The following is a 23,073-nucleotide window of genomic DNA, read 5'->3' on the forward strand; positions in this document are numbered from 1 at the left end:
TTATTGGTACTTGCATCCTTAGAGTCTCACACACAGTTCCTGGAAGGCACATAAAAATGATTATTGATCAATTGGTTCACTCTGTGCTCCTTCCTATAGCATTCCTGTGAATGAAAGTCTAGCAGACTGATATAGAGGTTCACCTCCTTCTGGGAGACAGGTCATATAGGAAGGTCTCTGATCTTAGATATTGTCATTAGAGCAGTAGTCAGAGTCAACACCCTAAAGATTGGAAAATCTCCTCTCACAGAGCTGCTGATTTCAGTAGTCGCTTTCTGCTTGAAACCCCTTGGCAAAGACTCAGTCTGATTGGGACCCAATTGATACTATAACCTTTGTCCTCACCCTCCTTTATTCATGGATCTTGAACAAACCTAAGATCAAAGGTGAGTTCCCTGACCTCCCAGCAGAGGTTTGCCTTTCTCATTGTCAGGTTCCATTTTTGACTCTTCTCCGGCAGCTAATTTTTCTCATGACTGAGAAACAATAAAACTTGAAAAAAAATAAACACCTGAAAACATGAGGATCTGATAAGTCGCTAAAGAGATGGAAGCAGAGGTGAGTGAAGAAGTTGGAACAGGGAGTGGGTATCAGGCAGGGAGGAGAGAGGAGAGGTGCTAGTTCCATAATTGAAAGTCAGAATGATTGTAGGGGTTTAACAAGACATGTCAAGAGGGCATTCATCACCCAAACAGATGCTGCAGTGAAATGCAGCTCTGGCACCTATTATTCCCGTGAAAGGGAACCGTCTCCTTGTCAAGGTGCCTCGTAGATAGGAGAGAAATGGGCCAACACAGAAGGCCATGAGACATTCGGGGCTGGGAAGTTTCAGTGGAAAATTAATGGCATATTAATTCTGGAGGTTGTTGGATTCAATCCCCATTACCTTCCAGATCAGCAGCTCCCAGATCTGGCTCTGCTTCCCTTTCTCCCCCAAACCCTGATCCTTCCCATTCTATGTAAGATATTAGCTTTAGCTTTTCCAGGTGTTTGGACTGCTCAGACCTTCTTGTGGATGGCTGGGATCTATTTCAGCTTTAAACAGTTTCACAGAAGAATCAGTTGAGCCCAATCAATGCTGAAGCCAATAGTCCATTTTATTTGGTACATTCATAGGAAGGCGTTGTTACTTACCTGGAGACACCTGGCAAGTACACAGGGAAAGCAAAGGGGACAAGAAGGAAAGTGTGCTGAGACTGCCTGTACCAACTGGGCTTGAGCTCACCCTTCCAGACTAGGACAGCCCACTAGCCCCTCTGCAGAGGGTAGGACTGACTTCTTCAAAGTAGGGCTGCTAAGACCTGGATATACTGGCAGGGATGCCGTCTGATAGCTTTGAGCATGACGGACTGCTCATAATAGAAGGAGGGAGGGAGTCCATAATGGTTTTGACAGTATACTTGGTACATGACTACAAGAAATAGATCCATCCTTACTCCATTCTTCAGGACACCTTCATGATCAAGATAATTCATGGGCTTTAGTGAGAGAAACGGGACCCAATTGCTTTCTTACCTTTGATGTCAAAGGCAGAGGACCAATCAAGTTTCTAGAATGAAAACTGAAATAGAAAATCCTAAGTTGGGGAGTTCTAGAAAAGGGCAGGCAAGGCAAGAAGAAAGGGAGTATACCCAGAACATATGTTGTTTAATAAAGCACATTAATTCTAGATTCCAACAGCTCCCAATCATGCTACAGATGGTCCAGAGGGGAAAAGTAATTTTCTGGCCTTTCATGTAAAGGGTTGGTGGGCTAACCTAGAATGCAGTGGTCAACTCTAGCCTAGATGCAGGCATCCAGTCTTTGAATCCTTCCCTAGCTGATCTTACCTGCCCTACATGCTCCCTTAGATATCTCCAGTTAAGTCAGGAATGAGACAAAGAAAATGGTTTGTTGCTTTCAGTATACTCACCTAACTTCTGCCCTGAAGTCCTTTAGCAATGACTTCTACATATCAAGGTTCCATTATCCTTTTCCTATCACACCCTACCTTTGATTATACCAAAATACCTTAAATTCTAAAGAGTGGGATAACAACCACTCCAATCTCAGAAAATCCTGTAAGGTTTTGTTTTGGAGGCTGGAAGCCCTGGTCTCAGCTCTGCCAAAGCCTTTAGAAAATATGTGCCTGTAATGGGCTTGCTAAAATGTCTGGTGCTTCCTGCTAGGCACGGTCCACCTCAGTCAGCTGGGACAAGCTGGCCCTTGACCAAGTCATGTGAATCCTTTCTCCTCAGAAGATGTGGATTCAGATTCAGGCTGGACTACTTCCCTGAGCATGTGACAATAGTCAGTCAGTCAGTCAACAAATAAGTGCCAGATTCTGTGCTAGATTAGAGATACAAAGAGCTAACCTGTCTCTGCCACTTATTTCTCTTAACCTGTGAAATAAGGAGACTGGAGTAGATATTCACTAAGATCCTTTCCAATCCAAAAAAAAAAAAAAGAAAAGATTGATCTGATGATCTATACTATAGAACAAAGTAAATAAAATTAATATATTACTCAGGAATATGAAAAAAAACTTATGCCAGAATCTTTGAACAAGGAGTGCTGCCCAATAGGAATCTCTGCTCACCCTCTGTCCAACATTCCAGGTGTGGATGACCCACAGCAACATGGGCGTGGTATAGCCCTGGCAGACTTCAACAGGGATGGCAAGGTAGATATTGTCTATGGCAATTGGAATGGCCCCCACCGCCTGTATCTGCAGATGAGCACTCATGGGAAGGTCCGCTTCCGGGTAAGCAGGTTGGGGACCCACTCTCCCTCCCTCCCTCCCTTTGAAACACAGTAATAGGGGGCAGCTAGGTGGTACAATGAATAGAGCACCAGCCCTGGAGTGAGGAGGACCTGAGTTCAAATCCGGACTCAGACATTTGATACTTAATAGTTGTGTGACTATGGGAAAGTCACCTAATCCTGATTGCCTCACAACCAGAGCCAACTTCAATCAACCTGATCCATATTCATATGGTTCTCTATCCATATATCCTGATCCATATGGAGCCAAATAGCTCCAGAGGAGAGCTTATCCCCGCCACATACACACACACACACTCAAATCCAATTCACTTATTTATCATGGAATCACCTCCTTGATGTTGTGGTCTTCTTCTAGAACAAAGGACAAACAACAATCCTGAACAAGTCACTTAACCCTGTTTGCCTCAATTTCCTTTATCCACAAAATGAGCTGGAGAACAATATGGCAAATCACTCCAGTATCTCTGCCAAGAAAACCCCAAATCAGATGGGGTTATAAAGAGGCTGACATGACCAAAAAGTGACTGAACAACAACAGCAATGAAGAAATAGCTTTGGGACGAGACCCGATTTAGAATCTTCACTTTGCTACTTCCTACCCTTGTCATCCTGGGCAAGTCATTTGCCCATCATTTTCTGCATCTTTAAAAAGAAAGGAAGGAGGGTTGAAGCTTGGACCCAGAGTTAAGAAAATGTACTTCCTTCCTTTCATTGCAGAAACAAGAAACAGTAAAATATTGTAATTACCATCAGTTGTCATCCCTGTGTTGGTTGCTTTGCTGAACTGTCTTTTTCTTCTCTATTCATCTTTGTTACAAGGGAATGAAATAACATATAAGACATTTTGCAAATTGTAAAGTGCTATATAAATTCTAGTTACTATTATTATTGCTGCTACTAATTATAAGAGAAGGCTTGCTGGGTATATGAGGCAGGGAGGGTTATATTTTTGGAAATGAATCTAATTCCCATGTTATAAAAACAGAAGGCATCATTAAAAATTTTTAAATAAAATTAAAATATATCAGGGAATTTTCTCTACATCTATTGAAAAATGAGGGATTTGTCTGAGATAATGTTTAAGACCCCTTATTGATCCTGATTCTCTATTAGAAGATACTGACAATCCCTTCCACAGCAGCTCCCCCCATATAGAGAATAAGAACTGGCTATTCTCCCAAGCCCATTGACAAGCTTCAGTTTAGATAATGATCAGAAGGAAACAACCAGGCCTCAGGCTCTCTGTCTGAACCTTCATCGCAGGGCCACAGAAAAGGAACAAATATCTAAGTCAGGAATGAGTAGACACCATGATAAGTACTGCTCTTATAGCTTTCTATGGAAAGCACTCCTTTATAGAAATCTGCTGGAAAGGGGCATATCCTTCCAGGTCTAAATCCTAGGAAATCAAAATCATGAAGGGAAGTACATTATTTTGAAAGCACTTCCTCTCTTCCAGCCTGTAAATTTTGCTTTAATGAAAAAAACACTATTACAAATAGTTGTATGGTCGCAGTAGCTGTAAGATGAACTTTGGACTCTTTTGGAAAAGGGAAATGTGAGGTTCATAAGAACAGAAAAATCTGTCCCTTGACTAGAGGATTAGAGAAAAAGCCCTGCTCCACTCTCTCTCTCTCTCTCTCTCCCTCCCCATTCTCCCATCCTTCTCTCTTCCTCTCTACTTCTTGCTCCCCATTACCCTGTCTCTGTCCCTCCCTTCTTCCCTCTTTCTACTTCTTCTTTCTTCCTCTCCCTTTCCTTCCTCCCTTCCTCTCTCTACTCTCCTAGAATCTGATGGACCCCACCTCTTGAGTCCAAAGGGAAGCAGTTAAATTCTGAGTACCAACTCTACCTACTCTGCTGCCAAGGTCAGGTTGGCTCCTTTTCTAAGCTTTAAGGAACCCTGCAATAGCCCTGAAGTCACCCCATTTTACTCTCCCTTAGAAGATCTCCACATCCCTAGATGCCAAAAATGTTAGCATGACTTCATTTTTTTTGCTCAAAGCAGCCATGGTCTATTATGTAATGTAATGGTAATATCCCTTCTACCTCTCAATTCTAAGATTCCTTTGAGCTTAATAGCAGACATCACCATCTTGGGCTTCTTTCTCCCTTATGCTACCTTCTTCTACCACCAGGATTAGCTTTCTCTTCATGGGTTTCTTTTAATCAGTGAATCCAAAAGGGCCAATATCCTGTGCTGCCAAACTACAGGCATGGTTCAGGGAAAGGAAATGATTTTGATCCCCCTCCCCAGATCTTCTAGTCTTCTCCAGGCTATTCCAATGAACTACCCTGCCCTGGCAAGGAATCAGAGGCAAAGGCAGATAACCAGACTTTAGGATAAATGCTTCTAATGCTAGTTTTAGGGAACCTGGAAGGGTCCACAGCACCCTGAATTACCTGTGTGATAGAAACATCCCTTCTCTTGCTGTTGGTAGGAAGCATCTGTCATTATACCCTTATGTTTAAAGCATTTTGATGCTGGGAAATTACATTAATAGGATTATGGAAAGTCATAGAATTAGAAAGTCACAGAATCTCAGAACTGAGACCAGGGATCACGAACAACATGAAGTTTAACCTCTAACTGAACCAGAATCATTTATAGAAGATCAATGATAAGAGCTCATCTGGCCCCTTGAAGATGTATTATGATGAGAAGCTAATACTTCTGAAAGTGGATCATTTGACTTTGGGATCGCTCTCCTTGTTAGGAAAGATTTTCTTCTGTCAAACCTTAATCAGTCTCTGCAACTACCACCTAAAGCTTTTATTTCTGCAGGAACAAAGGGGCCAAGTCTACTCCTTCCAGGTAATATCCCTGTACTGTCTTCCATAGGACAGCCCTTTGCTATGTATCCCTGAGAGAATACCTGAGGGATGAGTTGTCAGAGAGAATAAAGGGATGTGGCAGGGAAAGATGGAAACGAACTGTGAAAGCTTCTCTCTGTCAATGGGCTCAGGACAGATCAGTCATCTCTGCCCTGCTAATGGACTGAGAATTAAGGGCAGGAATGATGGAGAAGGTCCGGCTGGAGCATGGGATTCACTATTTAAAAGAAAGCCAAAGCTGTCTGGGAGCTATAAGAACAGTTGGAATTTCTTAGATTCATTTCTTTTATTTATCCAATGAGCATTTATCCAGTGCCCACTATGAATGAAAGTAACTACTTCATCATCTACTATGTACAAAAAATTGTACTAAATGGTAGGGATATAAAAAAGAAAAGCAAGATGATCCCAGTTCTCAAGAGGTTCATATTCTAATTAGAGAAGACAGCACCAAAAGGAGGGTTCAGCTGCAGAGCAGATGGGAAAAAAGCAACAGGGCTAGTTGTAAAAACTAGGGTTTTAGAGGCTGCAATAGCAGAGAAGATACCAAAGCTCAGTTGTCCCAGACCCTGGGGATTCAAGGACAAAAATGAAAGTCCTTGCCTCAGTGAATTTATGTTCTTTTGGAGAAAGCATGTACACATTTAAATAAATACAAAATCATTTCTGGTAGCAGGAGACAATTTCTGAGCAAAGTTAGTAATTTCAAGAGATACAAATGTCTTCCAGGTATGGGGGCAACCTGGGCAAAAGTGCAGAGGTGGGAGTTTGGATGGATTGTTGAATGCATGAAGAGGAGTAATGTGTAACCATTGAAAGACTGCACTTTCAAGTTCCAGGAATGAGACACCAATACAGAGAGGCAGCTCAAGGCAGAAGAGAAGATGGGGAGAAAGAAGCTGGCTGTAGCTAGCTGCCTCCTCTACTTTCAGGTCCCCAGGCTCCGATGGATCCTTGTAGCCTACTCCTGGCTGGAAGAAGCAAACCTTTAAATCAGCCTTGTTACCAGACTGATGGGAAGTGACCTCTTTCCTTGGTCTCCCATAACAGGGGGCTGACCTCTCTGGAGCGAGCAACTTGCCAGCCACCTCGGCCACTGGCTCATTATAGCAGTCATCAGAGAGCCCAGTGGAGCAAGAGCTTGGGGAATGCCAAGGGGAACATCCTATGACTCCCAAAGGACACAAAGGGAGTGTTCAGAACTTGGCTCCAATGAGCCATGTTGTGAGGCAGGGAGTCCTCCAAGACAACAAGCCAAAGGGTCTTCATTCCCAAACTAAAGGGTCATAGAAGCCGAACTTTTCTCTTCTCCCCAAAGGAAAAGCTCCTCTTTTCTCCAGGATATACAAAGACTCAGCTGCCTCAGAGGGACCTCAGCCTAGTTATTCTGGATCTGGATTGGTCCCTGGCTAGTCATGGACTGGTATTCTTTCATCTGTCTTCTGACACTTCTCAACACATTTGACTGAACCTCAAGAATAACACCGCTGACAGCAGCAGAGATAGAATGAAAAAACACTGGATCTGGAGTCATAGCATCTAGGTTTGAATCCCAGTCTGACACTTGTTCCTTGGATGATCTTGGGCAAACAAATTAAAGGCTCTGAGCTTCAGTTTCTTTTTATCTGTAAAATGGACAGCTAGGTGTCAAAGTGGATAGAGGGCTGAGCCTGGAATCAGGTAGACATGAGGTCAAATGTAACTTCAGTCATGTACTAACTGTGTGACCCTGGACAAGTCACTAAAATTCTCTTTGCTTTAGTTTTCTCTTCTGTAAAATGGGGATAACAACAGTACCTACCTTTCAGGGTTGTTGTTAGGTTCAAGTGAGATAATAATCACATGCTATAGAAATTAGTACTCTTATTTTAATTAATTTAATAATGATTAAAATTAGTTTATTCAATTAACTTAAATTTTATAAGTATACTTTATACAAATAAATTAAAATTGTTAAAATAATTTAATTATTATTTTAAAAACTATTGTTAAAATGGAAATAATAATACTGGTGCCCCCTGTTTCATCAGGTTATTGTGAGGAAAACACTTTCATTATACACAGGTTGGTAATATTAACAATAATAATAATAATAATTCATTTTATTATTAATAATAAGTTTGATGTGTGCATTATTGATTATTCATAATAATTAATGATTATCTGGCTAAGGCAGCAAAGAAAACTGCTGTAGTCAGCAGGTCCCATATAAATTTGTAGAGGCTTCAAAACCCCCAGCTAGAAGGGAGAAGAAAATGAGAGCAGGGACCTTTTAAAACTGAGAATGCCTCACCGGCCCAGTTGAATACAGAGCCAGCACAGAGAAGAACATTACTAACCAGAAAGAGCCACGCATCTCTACCCCCCACCCCCTAAATCATCCAAAACATGGTCCTGAGTACAAGCAATGGAGTTAAGCAATACTTACCTCTAAGAGCTACTAAGAGAAAGACCCAAGATGTATGCAAGGAGGGAAGGACCTGTTGGCAAGGCAACAGTGTGAGAAGGTCTCATGACATGGTGGATTTTTAATGAGACCTGTCTTTTACTGTCTACATGATCACAGGCAAGTGACTTCATCTCTCTAACTTGTGTATTCATCTGTAAAATGGGGAGAGTTGGATTGAATAATTTCTAGGTCCTTTTCAGCTGGGCATACTATGATCTACAAAATCCTAAGAGCAAATCTGAGCTTCTCCCAGGTCCACCACTTGGTAGCCATATCAGGCTACTGCTGGTAATAAAATCAGAGAAAGTATTCTGGGTCAGGATCATCTTATTTTCTTCAATTCCACAAATATTTATCAAGTGCCTCCCACAAAGTGGGCAAGTCATGAATGTTTGTTGATTGATTGGTTGATTACCCTAGAGGGAAGGGAGACGGAAGGATCCTCCCTAGCTGGAGCAGGCCCCTCACTGGATTTCATGCTTCCCCTGACCTTTCTGTCTGTCTGCTCAGGATATCGCCACTCCCAAGTTTTCTATGCCATCCCCAGTCCGCACAGTCATTGCTGCTGACTTTGATAATGACCAAGAGCTGGAGGTTTTTTTCAACAACATTGCCTATCGCGGTTCTTCTGCTAACCGTCTCTTCAGGTAAGTTCTTCCATGGGTCATCTGATGTCTCATCTTAGATACTTGCAGGAGAGTTAGGGAACAGAGGGCTGTCCCCTTCTTCTAAGGGTAAAGGGTCAATCAGTGAGCTGGAAGCCAGGTTAAAAATAAAAGATGAGACTCAGAAGAGACGTGTTTAAAGGAACTGATAGGAGACAGAGGGTCTCAAAATGAAGCTATGGCATAGTGCTGCATAGTACAAAAGAACATGGGAATTGGAATATAAGGACTTGAATTCAGTTCTGAGATTTATTTAATGATGTGTCCTTGGATAAATCATTTAACCATCCTGGGTCTCAGTTTCCTCATGTATAAAATAAGCAGGTTATGGGGCACAATGACCCTGGGATCATTGAATTCAAATCCTACCTCAGCACTTACTAGCTGTGTGAACCTGGACAATTTTCTTAATCCTAATTGTTTCCAAAAATAGAATAAAACCAAAAAATAGTAATAATAAATGGTGGGATTGGGCTGTATAGATGACCTCTGAGGTCCCTTCCATCTCTGATCTATAAACCTGCCTCTCAAGTCCCTTCTGGTTCTAAATCCTCTCTCCTAAAATCAAACAACAAATCTTCAGGAACCACTCAAGATGGGGATCTTTAGTATGAAGCCACAGATTCTTCTAAGGCAGCCAGATGACATAGTGGATAGACTAGACTTAAAATCCTGCCTCAGACACTTATAACCTCTGTGACCTATAGACAAATCAACCAGCTTCTCTCTGCCTCAGTTTTCCCCATCTCTAAAATGGGAATGATAATGAGATAACCTTGCAAACCCTGAAGAACTACATCAATGCCAGACTGGATGAATAGGGCAGAGGGAGAGCAGGATACTGGTATCCACATGATGGAGGCAGGAAGGAATTTAATGGCTTAGAAGGATTTAACAGCTGAGAGAGTGGATGATGGAAGAAGATGTATGCATTTCAGTATTACAGTTAGGGAGGAGAGTGAGTGATTTCTATGGGAAAAGCAGAAACTGAGTTGTGTTTTCTACAGTCCTAAGAATCGACCCCTCTGCCCCTGGAAACCAAGTAGCCTGACTTACCTGCTGCTTTACAGACTAGTGGGACTTGAAATTGTCCTGAACCCTGACCCCTCAGCTAAGGAGAAAGGAAAAGGACCAGGACTGGAAAGACCAGGGTCTCAAGGTTCTGGGAATTTCCCAGATCCCTGACTCTGGTCCTTTGAACCCCCAATCCAGGAGCATGGCCAACAACTATTAATAAAAGGCAAGAGCTATGACTAAGCGTGTTTTAAAATATAATTATTAACAAAGCATCAATCCTGACTGGATGTAATCACCCCCTGAAGGCACCAGATTTACTAATTAGGTGCCTTGCAAAAAGCTTATTCACGACTTCCAGATTAATTGCAGAAGATCAATTGCTCGTTAACAGAGACGTGCTTTTCTTCTCTGGCTAATAAAGTGTCACTTGCCAGGGGCCCCTGAGTAGGGAGAGGTATATCTCATTTATCTCTCTGGCCCCAGAACTCAAGTATTCTTACTATTCTTCTCATGACCCTCTGCCTTTCTTCATCTCCCACACAGTCTCTACCCTTTACCACCTGGCAGCCAATGCCAATCCCAATCAAATGCTCAACCAAATGCCATAGGGAAGGTTGAGGGGCATCAGGCTGACTCAGGAGCTGGCAGGGAACAGGTTAAGCACATGGCTGCCCACGTGGGTGAGTGTTTACTGCAATCCTGGAGGCATTGCCCCTAGCTGTGGCCCGGGAGCCAGTTGCCTGGTAAGTGGCTCTGCCGGAGGTCCCTGTGGCAGATGGTTAGGTCCTGAACACACAATGGTGAGTAGGAGAGGGTCTAACAGCTGGGGCCACTCCACAGCTGGCTGCCTTTGGCAGTGTTAACCCCTTCCAACACCACACTACTTTTGTCCTCTTACCTGCCCCTTTCACTTGGTAGCTCCTCTTCCCTGATCCACAGAGACACTGGAACATTTGCCTTTGTCCTCCAGAACTTAGGTGTTCTGGTTAACACAGTACTCTCCTATAAGCATTTTTGAAGATTATTTTTGAGAACCCTTAGCTTCATAATAATATTCTAAGAGTAACAGAAATAAATCCAGAACACTGGAGACAGACTAGACAGAGTACTGACATCCATAAAGGAAATTTGTATGTTCATGATTCTACCATCATGGATACAGCTAGTCCAGATGTGTCCAAACAAACACATATATAGATATTGTACTATCACTCTTTCTTAAATTATATACACAGTTCTCATGTGCACAAACTCAACATGGACCCTTGGCCAGAAATACATCACATGAATAGAGACATTGACACACAAAGACACATCCCTCCATCACAGATTCCAACAGAAAACTCAGAAGCTCAAGGGACCCTGCAGAGCTAGTCTCCTTCCTCTCCAATCTTCGTTAAAAATGCTAATGGTAAGGGCAGCTAGGTGGTGTAGTGGATAAAGCACCGGCCTTGGAGTCAGGAGTACCTGGGTTCAAATCTGGTCTCAGATACTTAATAATTACCTAGCTGTGTGGCCTTGGGCAAGCCACTTAACCCCATTTGCTTGCAAAAAAAACCTAAAGAAAATGCTAATGGTACCAAATAAATCCATAAGTCATCTTTTTTTGGCCCCACAGAGCCCTCCAGGGGCTCTCAGTTACTTTCTGGATCAAATTCAGCAGCATCCTCCAAATGTGACCCAGAAGCAGGTTTCTGGTAGCCCATTCTCTGTCTTCCCCCATATTTGTCCTACACATTGGATGCCAAGAATCTGGGTCAGTAATAATAGTAGAAAGGGAAAGAGAAGGAGAGAGAAAAATTGCATGGACAGCTGTCACAGTCTGACCCCCTAAATATAGTAAGAGAATGGAAGGGGGACACCCCTGCGTAAAGGGTATAACATTGGTTGCTTTCTATTTATGAGGCTTTATTATGAATGTGCCAGAGAGTCAGACCATTTCCCTTTTCCATCCCCCATAAATGTAAAGGAAGAATACCCTGCAAAACACTTGGGTCACTTAAGGACATCTCTCCCCTTCAATCTTCACTGTCAATCAACTGTCTTTCCCCAGGCAGTCTACAATCCATCCATTGTAAAAGGGAGAAAGCAACATGTGCAAAAATAAATGAAATCCTATAAAAAAGGGATGAGTAAATAAAGCCACAATATGGAAGCCAGCAGAGCTGAGCCTTGTTGGGGTGGGCATTCCAGACAGTGCCAAGGACACCTGTGGTTCTTCATAAATATTCAACATTATTGCCTACTTACTGTTCATGGTGTATAAAGGTATTCACCCTTATGTTTATACTCTGGTCCTGGCAATTCCTGGAAGAAACTCTGCCCCAAATTCATCTTGGGACCCTGGAGTCAGTCATATTGCCCTCTGAGGCTCAATTTCCTCATATATATATATATATATATATATATATATATACATATACATATACATATATATGTATATACATATACATATACATATACATATACATATACATATATATGTATATGTATGTATGTATGTAAAATGAGAAGGTTCTGCTAAATGAAACTTGAGGTTCCTCCCAGGTCTCTATGATTGTTATTTTTTCTGATGAAAAGTTAGGAGTGAAATGAGTCATTGGTTCCAGAAGGGGATCATTGACTAACAAGAGCAAATTATGGAACCACCAATCCTCAAACTTTTGGGGTCATGGCCCCTTTTAATAATATGAAAAAAAAATCTAGGGTAATGTTTTAAAATGTGTAAACAATGCATAAGATCACAAAAGAAAGAAACCAAGAGTTATTGAAAGTAAGGATGCCATCATCTTTTCCATCCTGAAATCTATCCACAGACCATAAGTTTAGAAACACTGCTCTAGAGGCTAGTCCTTGATGCTGGTTTATCTTGCCCACAGGGTCATTCGCAGGGAGCATGCTGACCCCCTCATCGAAGAACTCAATCCTGGAGATGCCTTGGAGCCTGAGGGTAGGGGCACAGGTAAGAAAGTGTCTAGGCATTCCCTGGCTCCAGATCCTCTAGCTCACCCTTGTCCACATCTCACTATGAAGGTAGATGGTGAAGGGTGTCAGCCTCCTGTGGATACCCCTTTACCCATCTGGTCAGGATCACAAAGAGAAATGGCATAAGGACAGGGTGGGAGAAGGGTGGTGATGCACTTTGGTGACTATGGTATAGAAAAAGGGAAGAAGGTCTCACCCATTCCTAGGATCCTCTGGAACATTATATAGATATTACATATTATATTGTTATGTTATATAATAAATGTTATATTTATATTAGATTACATAGGTTTTAGACAAGGGTACCTGAACCATTTTACAGATAAGCATGAACCATATATAGTTAAGCAATTTTGCCTAGAGGGTAACTTAGTTCTTGACATTGGACTTCTGCCATGTTTTGTGACCAGTCCCTGCCTTGTTGCTCCCAAGATCAGTAACCTTTTAAGTGTGGGGTTGGGGTATGTGGAGTTTTAAAAACTGGCTTAAATAACAGCCAGGGCAAATGCATGGACTAGCATATGTGATCAAGAGGAGATAGAGCAAATATAATTGGATCTTAGACATCAAGGTAGTGTGGTAGATAGAACACTGGGTCAAGAATCAGGTAGACTCATTTTCCTGAGTTCAAACCTGACTTGAGACACTTACTAGCTGTGTGATCCTGGGCAAGTCACTTAACCCAGTGTGCCTCAGTTTCCTCATCTGTAAAAGAATATAGAGTAGAAAATGGCAAGCCATACCCAGTATCCAAGAAAACCCCAAATGGGTCATAAAGACTAGGGCAAGAATGAACTGAATCTTGAGTTCATGAAGGAAAGGAAAGTATAAGAAGACTGGAAAAGTAGGCAGAGGTCAATTTATAAAGCACTTTTCAATCCCAAGGAGAGGATATATATATATGCAGATTGTATTCTGGAGATAATAGGGAGCCATTGAGGGTTATTCAGTTGGGGAGAGAGAGAGAGAGAGAGAGAGAATGCCACAGTTAGGAAAATAGCTTTGATAGCTAAGCAGCTTATCAATACATGGAACCTAGAAATCAGCCAATGGATGAAAGAGATTTGAAGTTTGGCCCAACAAATGGTCTTTTTGTAAACACTTATTATGTATCTACAATGTTCAAGGCTTTCTGTAGGAATGCAAAGTTAGATGTGATGAAGACTGCTCTTAAGCTTATAATCAGGTAGAAAAAGCATAAAGAATTATGTTACAAGGGTAAATGATAAGCATAAATGTTTAAGGTAAGAGACCTCACTTTCACTAAGAGAATCAGGGAGTGGGTTTCAGTGAAGGCTGCATGGAGGAACTGAGGACCTGAGTTGAGCCTTGGAATAAGGTAAGGACTGTGACAAGGGAGCAATGGGAGCTACTTTCAGGCAGAATAGCTCAGTTTTGCTGCACCATTTGTGAAGGGAGGCTGGAAATGTAGAGTGAAGTCAGATTATATAAGGCACTGAATGTCAGAATCAGGAATTGATATTCAGTAGGCAAGGGGAAGCCATTGAGGATTTTCAAATAAAAAGGGAAAGGATCAGACAAATTTATTAGGAAGATTATCTTGGTTGTAAGAAGAATAAATTGGAGAGTGAAAAATCTAGAGGCAAGAAAACCAGTTGAGTCACAACTCAACAACAGAAAAATATGTAAGACGAGGTCAAAGGATTGCCCTTCCCAAAATCAACAGCAATTGGTGACTTGGGAATCATGGATAAATCTCTTTATCTCATAAGGCTATTGGTCTCTTCCTAGGGCTATGAGGGGTATTTTAATGGTTCTGCTGACATTTCTCACCCAATTCTGCTAATACAGCCCACAAACAGACCCACTTCTACTTCCAAGAGTCTAGCTATGCAGTAGAGGGGTAGGGAGACTTCATATCCAAGTCCCCATCCCAAGACCAGTGCCAAATAGGACAAATCGAGCACAAGGTCAGAGTAGGACAACAGCAAGGCTGACTGGGTACTGAGGCCTGATCTGTGGCTTCAAATAAATCATACATCTCACTGAATTACAGAATCAGTTTCGTTACAGGCTCTGGGGGGCCCAAATGAAGTTTGGGGGTAAGTAGCCGCAATAGGAAGGTTACATAGGCAAGAAGTCAAGCCAGACCTTTTAATGATTCCAAAGAAAGGATCACCAGCAAGAACATAAGCTAGTTAACTGGCACCACAATTTTTTCCACACCCTTTGTACAGAATTTTTAGGAGTTAGGAGGTGGGCTTTCAGTACCACCTTTCTGTACTCTGGCCTCCCCAACGTATAACAAGAAGTTAAGTCTGTGTTGTTACAGGGGGTGTGGTGACAGACTTCGATGGAGATGGAATGTTGGATTTGATCTTGTCCCATGGAGAGTCCATGGCACAGCCTCTGTCTGTCTTCCGGGGGAACCAGGTATGTAGGGGACTCCAGATCAACAGAGCGCATATCAGATGAAATCTCATGGGACCCTGGGGTGAGCCTGAAAGAAAGAGTAATTATGCTCTTTGGACTAGTTTGGTGTATCCTATGACTTTAAGGGGAAAACACAATAAATTCAGACACTGAAAAAAGCAAACAATTAACTTGATCCTAAGATTCCTCTGATTTCTCCTTCAGGGTTCTCTTTCTTGTTTCTTCTCTTGCCATTCCATGCTTTCTGTTTTTGTCCTTCCCTTCCATTCCACTGTGTCCTTATTTTTGCTCTTCTTTATTTCTCTAAATCTTTCCTTTGTTCCACTTTTACTTTATACCATTCCTTCTTTCCCCTATTTCACTCCTCCTCATAATTTCTTACAACTTTCTCTTTGGTCCCTATACCAGGATCCTATGACTGTCAACACTTTAGTTGCTGCCATCCTTACTCCTCAGAGGAGTAAGTAACTGGCTTTCTTTTCTTCACCTGCATCCCCAGGGATTCAAAAACAACTGGCTTCGTGTGGTGCCCAGGACCCAGTTTGGAGCCTTTGCAAGGGGGGCCAAGGTGGTGCTTTATACCAAGAAGAGTGGGGCTCACCTGAGGATCATTGATGGTGGCTCCGGCTACCTGTGTGAGATGGAACCCGTGGCTCACTTTGGCCTGGGTGAGTCCTAACCAACTTAGCATAACACTGAGGGAGATCTGGGTTTCAGCCTGGAGAGTGAACAGGGCTGAAGTGGGGGGGTGGCTATCCTGATGAGAAGGCCACTTGATGTACTAACATAGAAGTCATGGGAGGCAAGGTGGTAGAGGACAAAGTACATTGGATCTGAAGGCAGGAGAGATAGGGGTTTCAAACCCAGATCTATGCTACACTTGCCAGGTGTAGGACCACTGACGAGTGTCTTAAATCCAGGTGACTTGCATGTCATAGCATCACATCCTTGATGTGATGGTCCTCTTTGAGAATGAAGGATAAGCAACAACAATAATGATTTATGATCTTTATGATCTCTGTTAAAAAAGAACCTCAAAGACAATTCATATCTGATGACCTCTACAACATCAGTTAAAAAGCATTTATTATTCATCACTTACTGTGACTACTGACCAGAGCTGTAACTAAGACAAGGCAATGGGTGTTTTTGCCCCAAGGCACTAAATTTAAAGGGTGCTGACATCACCTACAATGCATCCAAAGTGCAGAAACAATAGAGTATAGCATCTAGTTAGCAAGAATAATTAGTTAAAATTGGAGCTACCAGATGGTACTGTTTTGATCTCTACCCCTAGCACTGTAACTCTCCCACTGGTCTATACCATAGAATAGTAGCTGATTACACAATATACTCCCAACTGAAGATGCATTTTATACTGTAGCTATGGTTTGCAGTGATTGTCTCAAGTATAAAATTTCCTCTATCATTGATAAGTAGTCATCCAACTTCAGTTTCAAAACCTGGAAATTTTGAGGGTTTTGAGGCTCTTAAGTCAACTCACCTCACTTGGAAAGCCAGATTCTTAAGAAGTTTTCTTTATGTCTACCTGAAATCTGCCTCTCTGAACCTCAGGTTCTCAAGCTGCTGGGGATGATAACCACAGTCCTACTTGCCTTACAAGGTTGTTGTAACCTCTAAAGCAGCTATGATTCAATGTGAGTTCCTCCTGCTGCTTAGACACACCAGCTAGACTTTCTTACAGGCATTCCTTCTCCCATCACTCAGAGATCTCATGACTCTGCTCTAACCTCACCAGACCTGTCCTACCATCAATGTTCACATTCCTTTGCTGACTAGGCACTTTTAGGACTTCCAAATTGGCTCAGGGACTTTGGGGGGGTGACACATCAGTGGCCAGTGGACCCGCCTTAGCCATAATCCTTGCTAAAGATCACAATTCTAAAACCAGAAAGGACCACAGAGGACCTTGAGTCCAAACTTCTCATTTTACAAATAGGGAAATAGAGGTCCACAGAGGGTGAATGACTTGCTAAAAGTCACACAGGTGACATGCATCAGAGCAGGATTTGAATTTGGTTCTCCTGACTCCTGTCAGTTCTTGCTTTTTGTGCCTGTTTAAAAATAGCCTTTGGAGCCCTTCCTATTTACTTCCACAGTCTCTGCAGAAAAGATTGAAAGAGTGTGATGCAATTGAAAATGTTCTAAAATTGGAGTCAAAAGATGGACTCACATCCTGGCTTAGCCCCTTGCTTCTGTGTGACCTGTGGCAAGTCATTTGACTTCTCGGAGCCCCAATTTCCTTATCTGTAAAATAGAGCTTATCAATTCAGAATGACTACCTCTTGAAGTTGTTCAAAGGATCAAATGTGATCGTGTATACAAAGTAGTTTGCAAATGCAATACATTATCTACAGTAGTATCATAAGCTATTATCATATCAACCAATTATCAATATTATCACAATAATGTCAGTGTGGTCAACAATCAGCCATCATTTCTTCTTTAAACAGTAGTATTAGCTTGGTACAAAAGAGAAATTGAAAGGTCCCTGCCCTCAATCGTACAGTCCCTCCCTAGTTCTGTGGCCTCAGCCAGTTGAAGAAGCACTTATTTCATAGCACACGTTTTTCAAAGCACTGAAGATACAAAGCATCTTTGCCTTCAAGGAGTTTAATGGAAAAGACTTATGTAGATAAGTAGGACTGTTTAAAATATCCAGAGGGCACAGAAGGTGGTATAGGAAGGTAAGGCTGATGGGAGGGGGCAGTAAAGGCCTTCACAGAAGATCTGAGATTTGATGAGGCAGAACATTCCAGGCTTGGAGCAAAGCCAACATAAATTCATTGAAGACCAGCAGGGAGGCAATTGTACCTAGATCAGAGAGTAAATGGAAGGACTGGAAAGCCTAGGGAAGCTGATAAGGCAGCACAAAGCCAGCTTGGGAAGACCCAGTCAAAGCATGCTCATTGAATCCCAAAGTGACATAATCCCAAAGTGACATAGTCAGGCCTTTCGTGCTTTAGAGGAATCACCTTGGAAGCTAAGGATGGATTGAAGTGGGGAGACTTGAGGCAGAGACAGCAACTCAAGAGAAGCTAAGAAGAATCAAAGGGTGCATTCTTGGACCAGGAACTGATGCTTCCCATCCATCCCCACAGTGCCCAACCTTAATCTTCCTCCCTTCTCCCCATCACTTACCACCACCACCACACATACAAGGACCCCGAGGTCAACCACATTCCTCAGGCTCAGAAAAACCAGGTCCCATGTCAGTGAACTATTTTTTTTATTTTTTATTTTTAGAAATGGGGATACTCCAGGTTAGCTCCAGGCCTGGCAGCTGTGACACCCCCTGAGCCAGCTCAAGAGACAACAGTCCCCACAAGTGTCCTTCCCAGAGGCTGTGAGGCCCATCATGAATCCCCACAGTGCTCCCCTCACAGAGCAGGGAAGAAGCAGAGATTTACTGACTGATGAAAACAGAGATGCTCTCATAGGACAGAAGGAGAGCATCAAAGGCAAGGAAGCAGATGGGAAAGGGAGAGAAAGGAAACCTAGAGGAAAGGGGAAAGAGAAGAAACGAGAGACAGGAGGAAAAATGCAAAGACCAAAAGCCAATAGAGAAATGGCAAGAAGTCACCAGGCCAGGATCCATAGGTTTTGTTGGACAAAGAGAATTGGAAGTTCACAATTATCAGATGTTGAGATAGAGAGTGAGGCTTAGAGCTGGAAGAGCGGCTCAGGAGGGTAAATAGGAAGGAAGGAAAAACAGGCATCAAAGCAGGAGACAAACAGGCAACATTTATTCAGCACTTATTGTATGCCAGTCACTGGAAACACAAAGCCAGTCCCTTCTGTCAAGGTTCCTAAAGAGGGAAAAGAATATATAAAAGGGATCTGAAAATTGGGGATGGAGAAGGTACTAGATAGGAGTGGAGCCAGTTTACCATTAAGCATGAGTTTTGAACAGGAATTCACTAATTGAATAAAGGGGTGACAGAGGTATCTCCAGCTGAAGAAGGTAGCTGGGGCAGAGATACTAATTACATACCAATATCATCAAGATGTAGTGAGTATTCCTTCCCCTGGGTGGCATGTTTCCTTTCCCTGCCCACCTCCCACTACCAGCTACCCAACTGGCCCACCCATTTATCTTGCCCTGGATTCTCAATCCCTCAGGGTTCCACAGCTGACATCCTCTCCTAACACCTTCCCACTTTCTTTTTTCTTCTTCTTCCTTCTTCTTCCTTCTTCTTCTTCTTCCTTCTTCTCCTCTTTCTTCTTGCTTCTTCTTTCTCCTTTTTCATTGCATCCTCTGAGAACGTTCCTCTTTTATTGTGGAAACAGTGGATTTAGTGAAATGCAGTGGAAATTACAGATAAATTTAGAAACAAAAGACGAGTTTGGATCCCTGGATCTGCCACACCCGTTGGATCTTGGACTTAATTTTCCACACTTCAGTTTCATCATCTATAAACTTGTTAAACTGAATTGATATGATGCTTGCATCTAAACCCCACTTTACATACCATCTTATTTCTCCCCCCAAATTCCCGCCTCCTTTTTAAATGCCCTCATCTAAGTTCCTCAGCCTCCTCAACTCCCATGACCCCTGTCTTCAGTCTTCCTCAATCATAGACAAGCACTGTAGACATCTGCTTTTCCTTTCCCAACCCCCCCCCCACACACACACACACTGAAGGGGGGGTAAGTAGAAAATGTAGGACTTGTCAAGGCAGAAATGGGGGAACCCAGGCCTGGCAGTAGGAAAAAAAACTATAATTTCCAGTTCAGTATCAGGAACGATTATTACAAAGAGGAAAAAAGTGGCAAGAGGGGCAAGGGTGGGAGGAGGAGGAAGGCACAACTAAAATTTATGGAGAAATTTTGGAATTTCTAAAACTATAAATGGAATGGTTCTCCAGCCCTCCCAGGGCAGCTTCAGGGAACAAGCCTCCAGCCATCTGACTATTAGACTGAGTCTGATGTTTGAAATCTTGAGTGATTGGTACTCTTTCCTCTCCTGCTCTGCCTGTCCATCAGAAATTATTTCTAAACCTGTTGTGTTTTTGAAGCACAATGGGTGTGTAAAGCAACATATGTACATATAACTATTGTGTATCTGTGTCGTGTGTTCATTGCACATATGTATTATTTTTGTGTGTATGTTATAAATGTGTACACACTGTATGGGGAGATGCTGGGTGTATCCATGCATTTATGGGTGAGCTTGCATTCTGTGTAGGTAAATATAAGTTAAATGCATGTTGTGTGTGGGTATTCTGCTATCTCTGTGTGTGTTTTTGCATATATATATTGGTCATCTCTGTGACCTTTCCGTGACTTGAATCCTGTCATTGCTATCTCTTTGTACCATGGCTTGCCTAAGATTCCCCTCATGGGGTTCACATCTTTGATGACTCTAAGCCACATTATGTCCATAGTTTCTCATCCTTGTGTACAGCATTGTTGATTTAGTGAATTTTATCTTTCTTCAGAAATCCCCCGCCTCCTTTCTGCCTTTCCTCTCTGGACTCTAATCCATCCTTCATTTTGAAGGCATCAAGCCTCCCCAACTGACTTCTTCAGGACTATATCTTGATGCTCAGACCCAATAATACTGGAGGGTGGGGGAAAGGGAGGGTCTTAGGTTCACCTCTTTTGGGAGAATTCTGAAGGAAAATAACCTCTCTCTGACAATCATGTCCATCTCCTTTTGCTTCTATACATCACTGTCCCTTCCAGTCTTTCTGGTACTTCTGCCTGCCTTAGAATCAGGATTGGGGATTTATTTCTCCTATGTGTTGATTTGCAATATTCAGCCTGTTTGATCTCATTGGTTTTTTCACCTCTGCTCTCATTTCTAGCCATATCAGGATGCTCCTGGAGCCAGTGCCAATCACAGATCTATTAGCTTTCTGCTTACAGCCTGGGAAGAATTCTCTCTCTCTCTCTCTCTCTCTCTCTCTCTCTCTCCCTCTCTCTTTCTGCCTCCCTCCCTCCCTCCCCTTCTCTTTCTGACTCTGTCGCTCCTCTCTCTCTGTCTCCTCTCCTCTCTCTCTCTCTCTCTCTCTCTCTCTCTCTCTCTCTCTCTCTCTCTCTCTCTCTCTCCCTCCCTCCCTCCCTCCCTCCCTCCCCTTCTCTTTCTGACTCTGTCTCTCCTCCTCTCTCTGTCTGTCTCCCCTTCTCTCTGTCTCTCCTCTCTTTCTCTGTCTTTGTCTCTGTGTCTCTGTGTGTGTCTCTCTGTCTCTCTCCCTTTCTTACACACACACACACACACACACACACACACACACACACACACACACACAGAGCTTCATATTCTATATTCTATATGGTTATTTCAATTCCTAAGCTTCACTTGCTGACTGTTCCTTACTGTGTGGAGGCGGGTGGCTGTTTGTTACCCAACACATAAAATAAAATAAACTCAAATCATTTCCCTGCCCCCACCATCCATAAGAAAGCCTTCCTTGCCCTAGAGATGCCAACACTGAAGGCCCCTTTTGTCCGGGCTTTCAGATCATTTTTTTCTTTTGCAAGTAAGACAGGGTTAGCATCTAAGTTCCTGGAACTCATTTGACTAAAGAAAATTCAATGGACCCCCCCCACCCCTCCCTGTAAAAATGGCTTTATTAAAGTGCAAAAATATTCCACCAACTATATTCCCACCATCTGCTTTGTTTCTAATTCTTCTGAAAAGAGCAATCCTGTTTGTCTCAATTGCCTTTGTCCTTTGTAACTGTCTGAGACTGCTTAGGGCTGCTCGTGATCTCCCCTGTCCTCTTTGCTTAATATCAAGGTGAGCGGTCTTCACTTGCAGCCAGCAGCAGGAGAGGCACGCCCCAAGTCCTGTTCTGGGGACTGTATTCAGGGGGATCTGGATAGCAGAGCCCCCATCTTAGTGCCCAGGGATCCTCATTCTGGGGGGGGGGCAGCTCGGACATAACCTCATCTAATTCTAATATCATGGGACATCTAGTCTAACCCCATCATTCCCCAGCCTCAGCAAAATTATTTTGGGTTTCTTTGATTTACATCTTGTACTTATTGGTCTGTATAATGTCATAGCACTTTGGTAGAATGGTAGCTTCTTGAGAGTAGGGCCTCTTGGCTTTTGTGGGTGCCTAGTGTCCAGCACATCACGTGTTATGGGGCTTAATAAATCCTCCTTGAATTGAATATGCAGAAGGAAACTGAGACCCCGAGAGGTGAAGGAACCATCTAACCTCAGGTCACTTGGCAGGAAGGAGCTGAGCCAGGACTGGAGTCTTTCCCCAATTTAATCCTCTCCAGGGACTTTCTTTTTTTTTCTTTTCTTTTCCTTTGGCAAGGCAATGTAGTAAGTGACTTACCCAAGGTCACACAGCAAGTATCAGATATCTGAGGTCATATTTGAACTCAGGTCTTTCTGACTCCTCTGGGCCAACCAGCTGCCCCCTCCCCCAAGTAACCTTCTATGAACTCCAGGATCAAATATAAAATGCTATGTTCAGAACAGCCCCCTCCTACAGATCCACTCTTTCTATAGTTTACTCCTTTCTCTTCCTTTATATAATCCATATCCAATGACCCAGGTCTCTACCTCCTGGCCTCCTGAACATAGACCCACTGACTCCCATTCATGGAATGTTCTCCCTCCTCATCTTCATCTCCTGGCCTCCTCCAAGACTCAGCTCCCATCCCCTCATCCTCCAACCCTAGTGCCTAAGCTCTTTCCACTATTTGATCCTGCCCCTTAGGACCCCTCAGAACCAATATCCTCAGAGAAGGTCGTGGATGACAACTGCCCTCTACCACTGCCACCCCGCCCAGTCCTCCCAGTTACCCTGCCCCATCCACATTCCGGTACCCTGAACTCCAGCCATATTGACCTATTCCTTTCATAGCTTTGCAGTCTGGGAAACAGGACAAGTAACTGTTTCCTGGTGGTAGTCTAGGGGGAAAAAAGAAAAAACAGATTCCTTTCCAGCCATTCTTTTCACTTACTATACAAGG

General features: G+C 42.8%; 1 protein-coding gene across 3 annotated transcripts in view; it reads left to right on the forward strand.

The window, feature by feature from the left end:
* Positions 1-23,073, forward strand: part of LOC141521072 (cartilage acidic protein 1) — a 208,032-nt gene that overhangs the window by 160,727 nt on the left and 24,232 nt on the right. For all 3 annotated transcript variants that reach the window (XM_074233192.1, XM_074233193.1, XM_074233191.1), the window contains exons 7-11: positions 2,598-2,743; positions 8,561-8,697; positions 12,612-12,694; positions 15,011-15,111; positions 15,611-15,779. In XM_074233192.1, coding sequence (XP_074089293.1) covers positions 2,598-2,743; positions 8,561-8,697; positions 12,612-12,694; positions 15,011-15,111; positions 15,611-15,779 — 636 coding nt within the window. The remainder of the gene's footprint in view (positions 1-2,597; positions 2,744-8,560; positions 8,698-12,611; positions 12,695-15,010; positions 15,112-15,610; positions 15,780-23,073) is intronic.

This window comes from Macrotis lagotis, chromosome 4, assembly GCF_037893015.1.
Source record: "Macrotis lagotis isolate mMagLag1 chromosome 4, bilby.v1.9.chrom.fasta, whole genome shotgun sequence".
NCBI classification, from domain to species: Eukaryota; Metazoa; Chordata; class Mammalia; order Peramelemorphia; family Peramelidae; genus Macrotis; species Macrotis lagotis.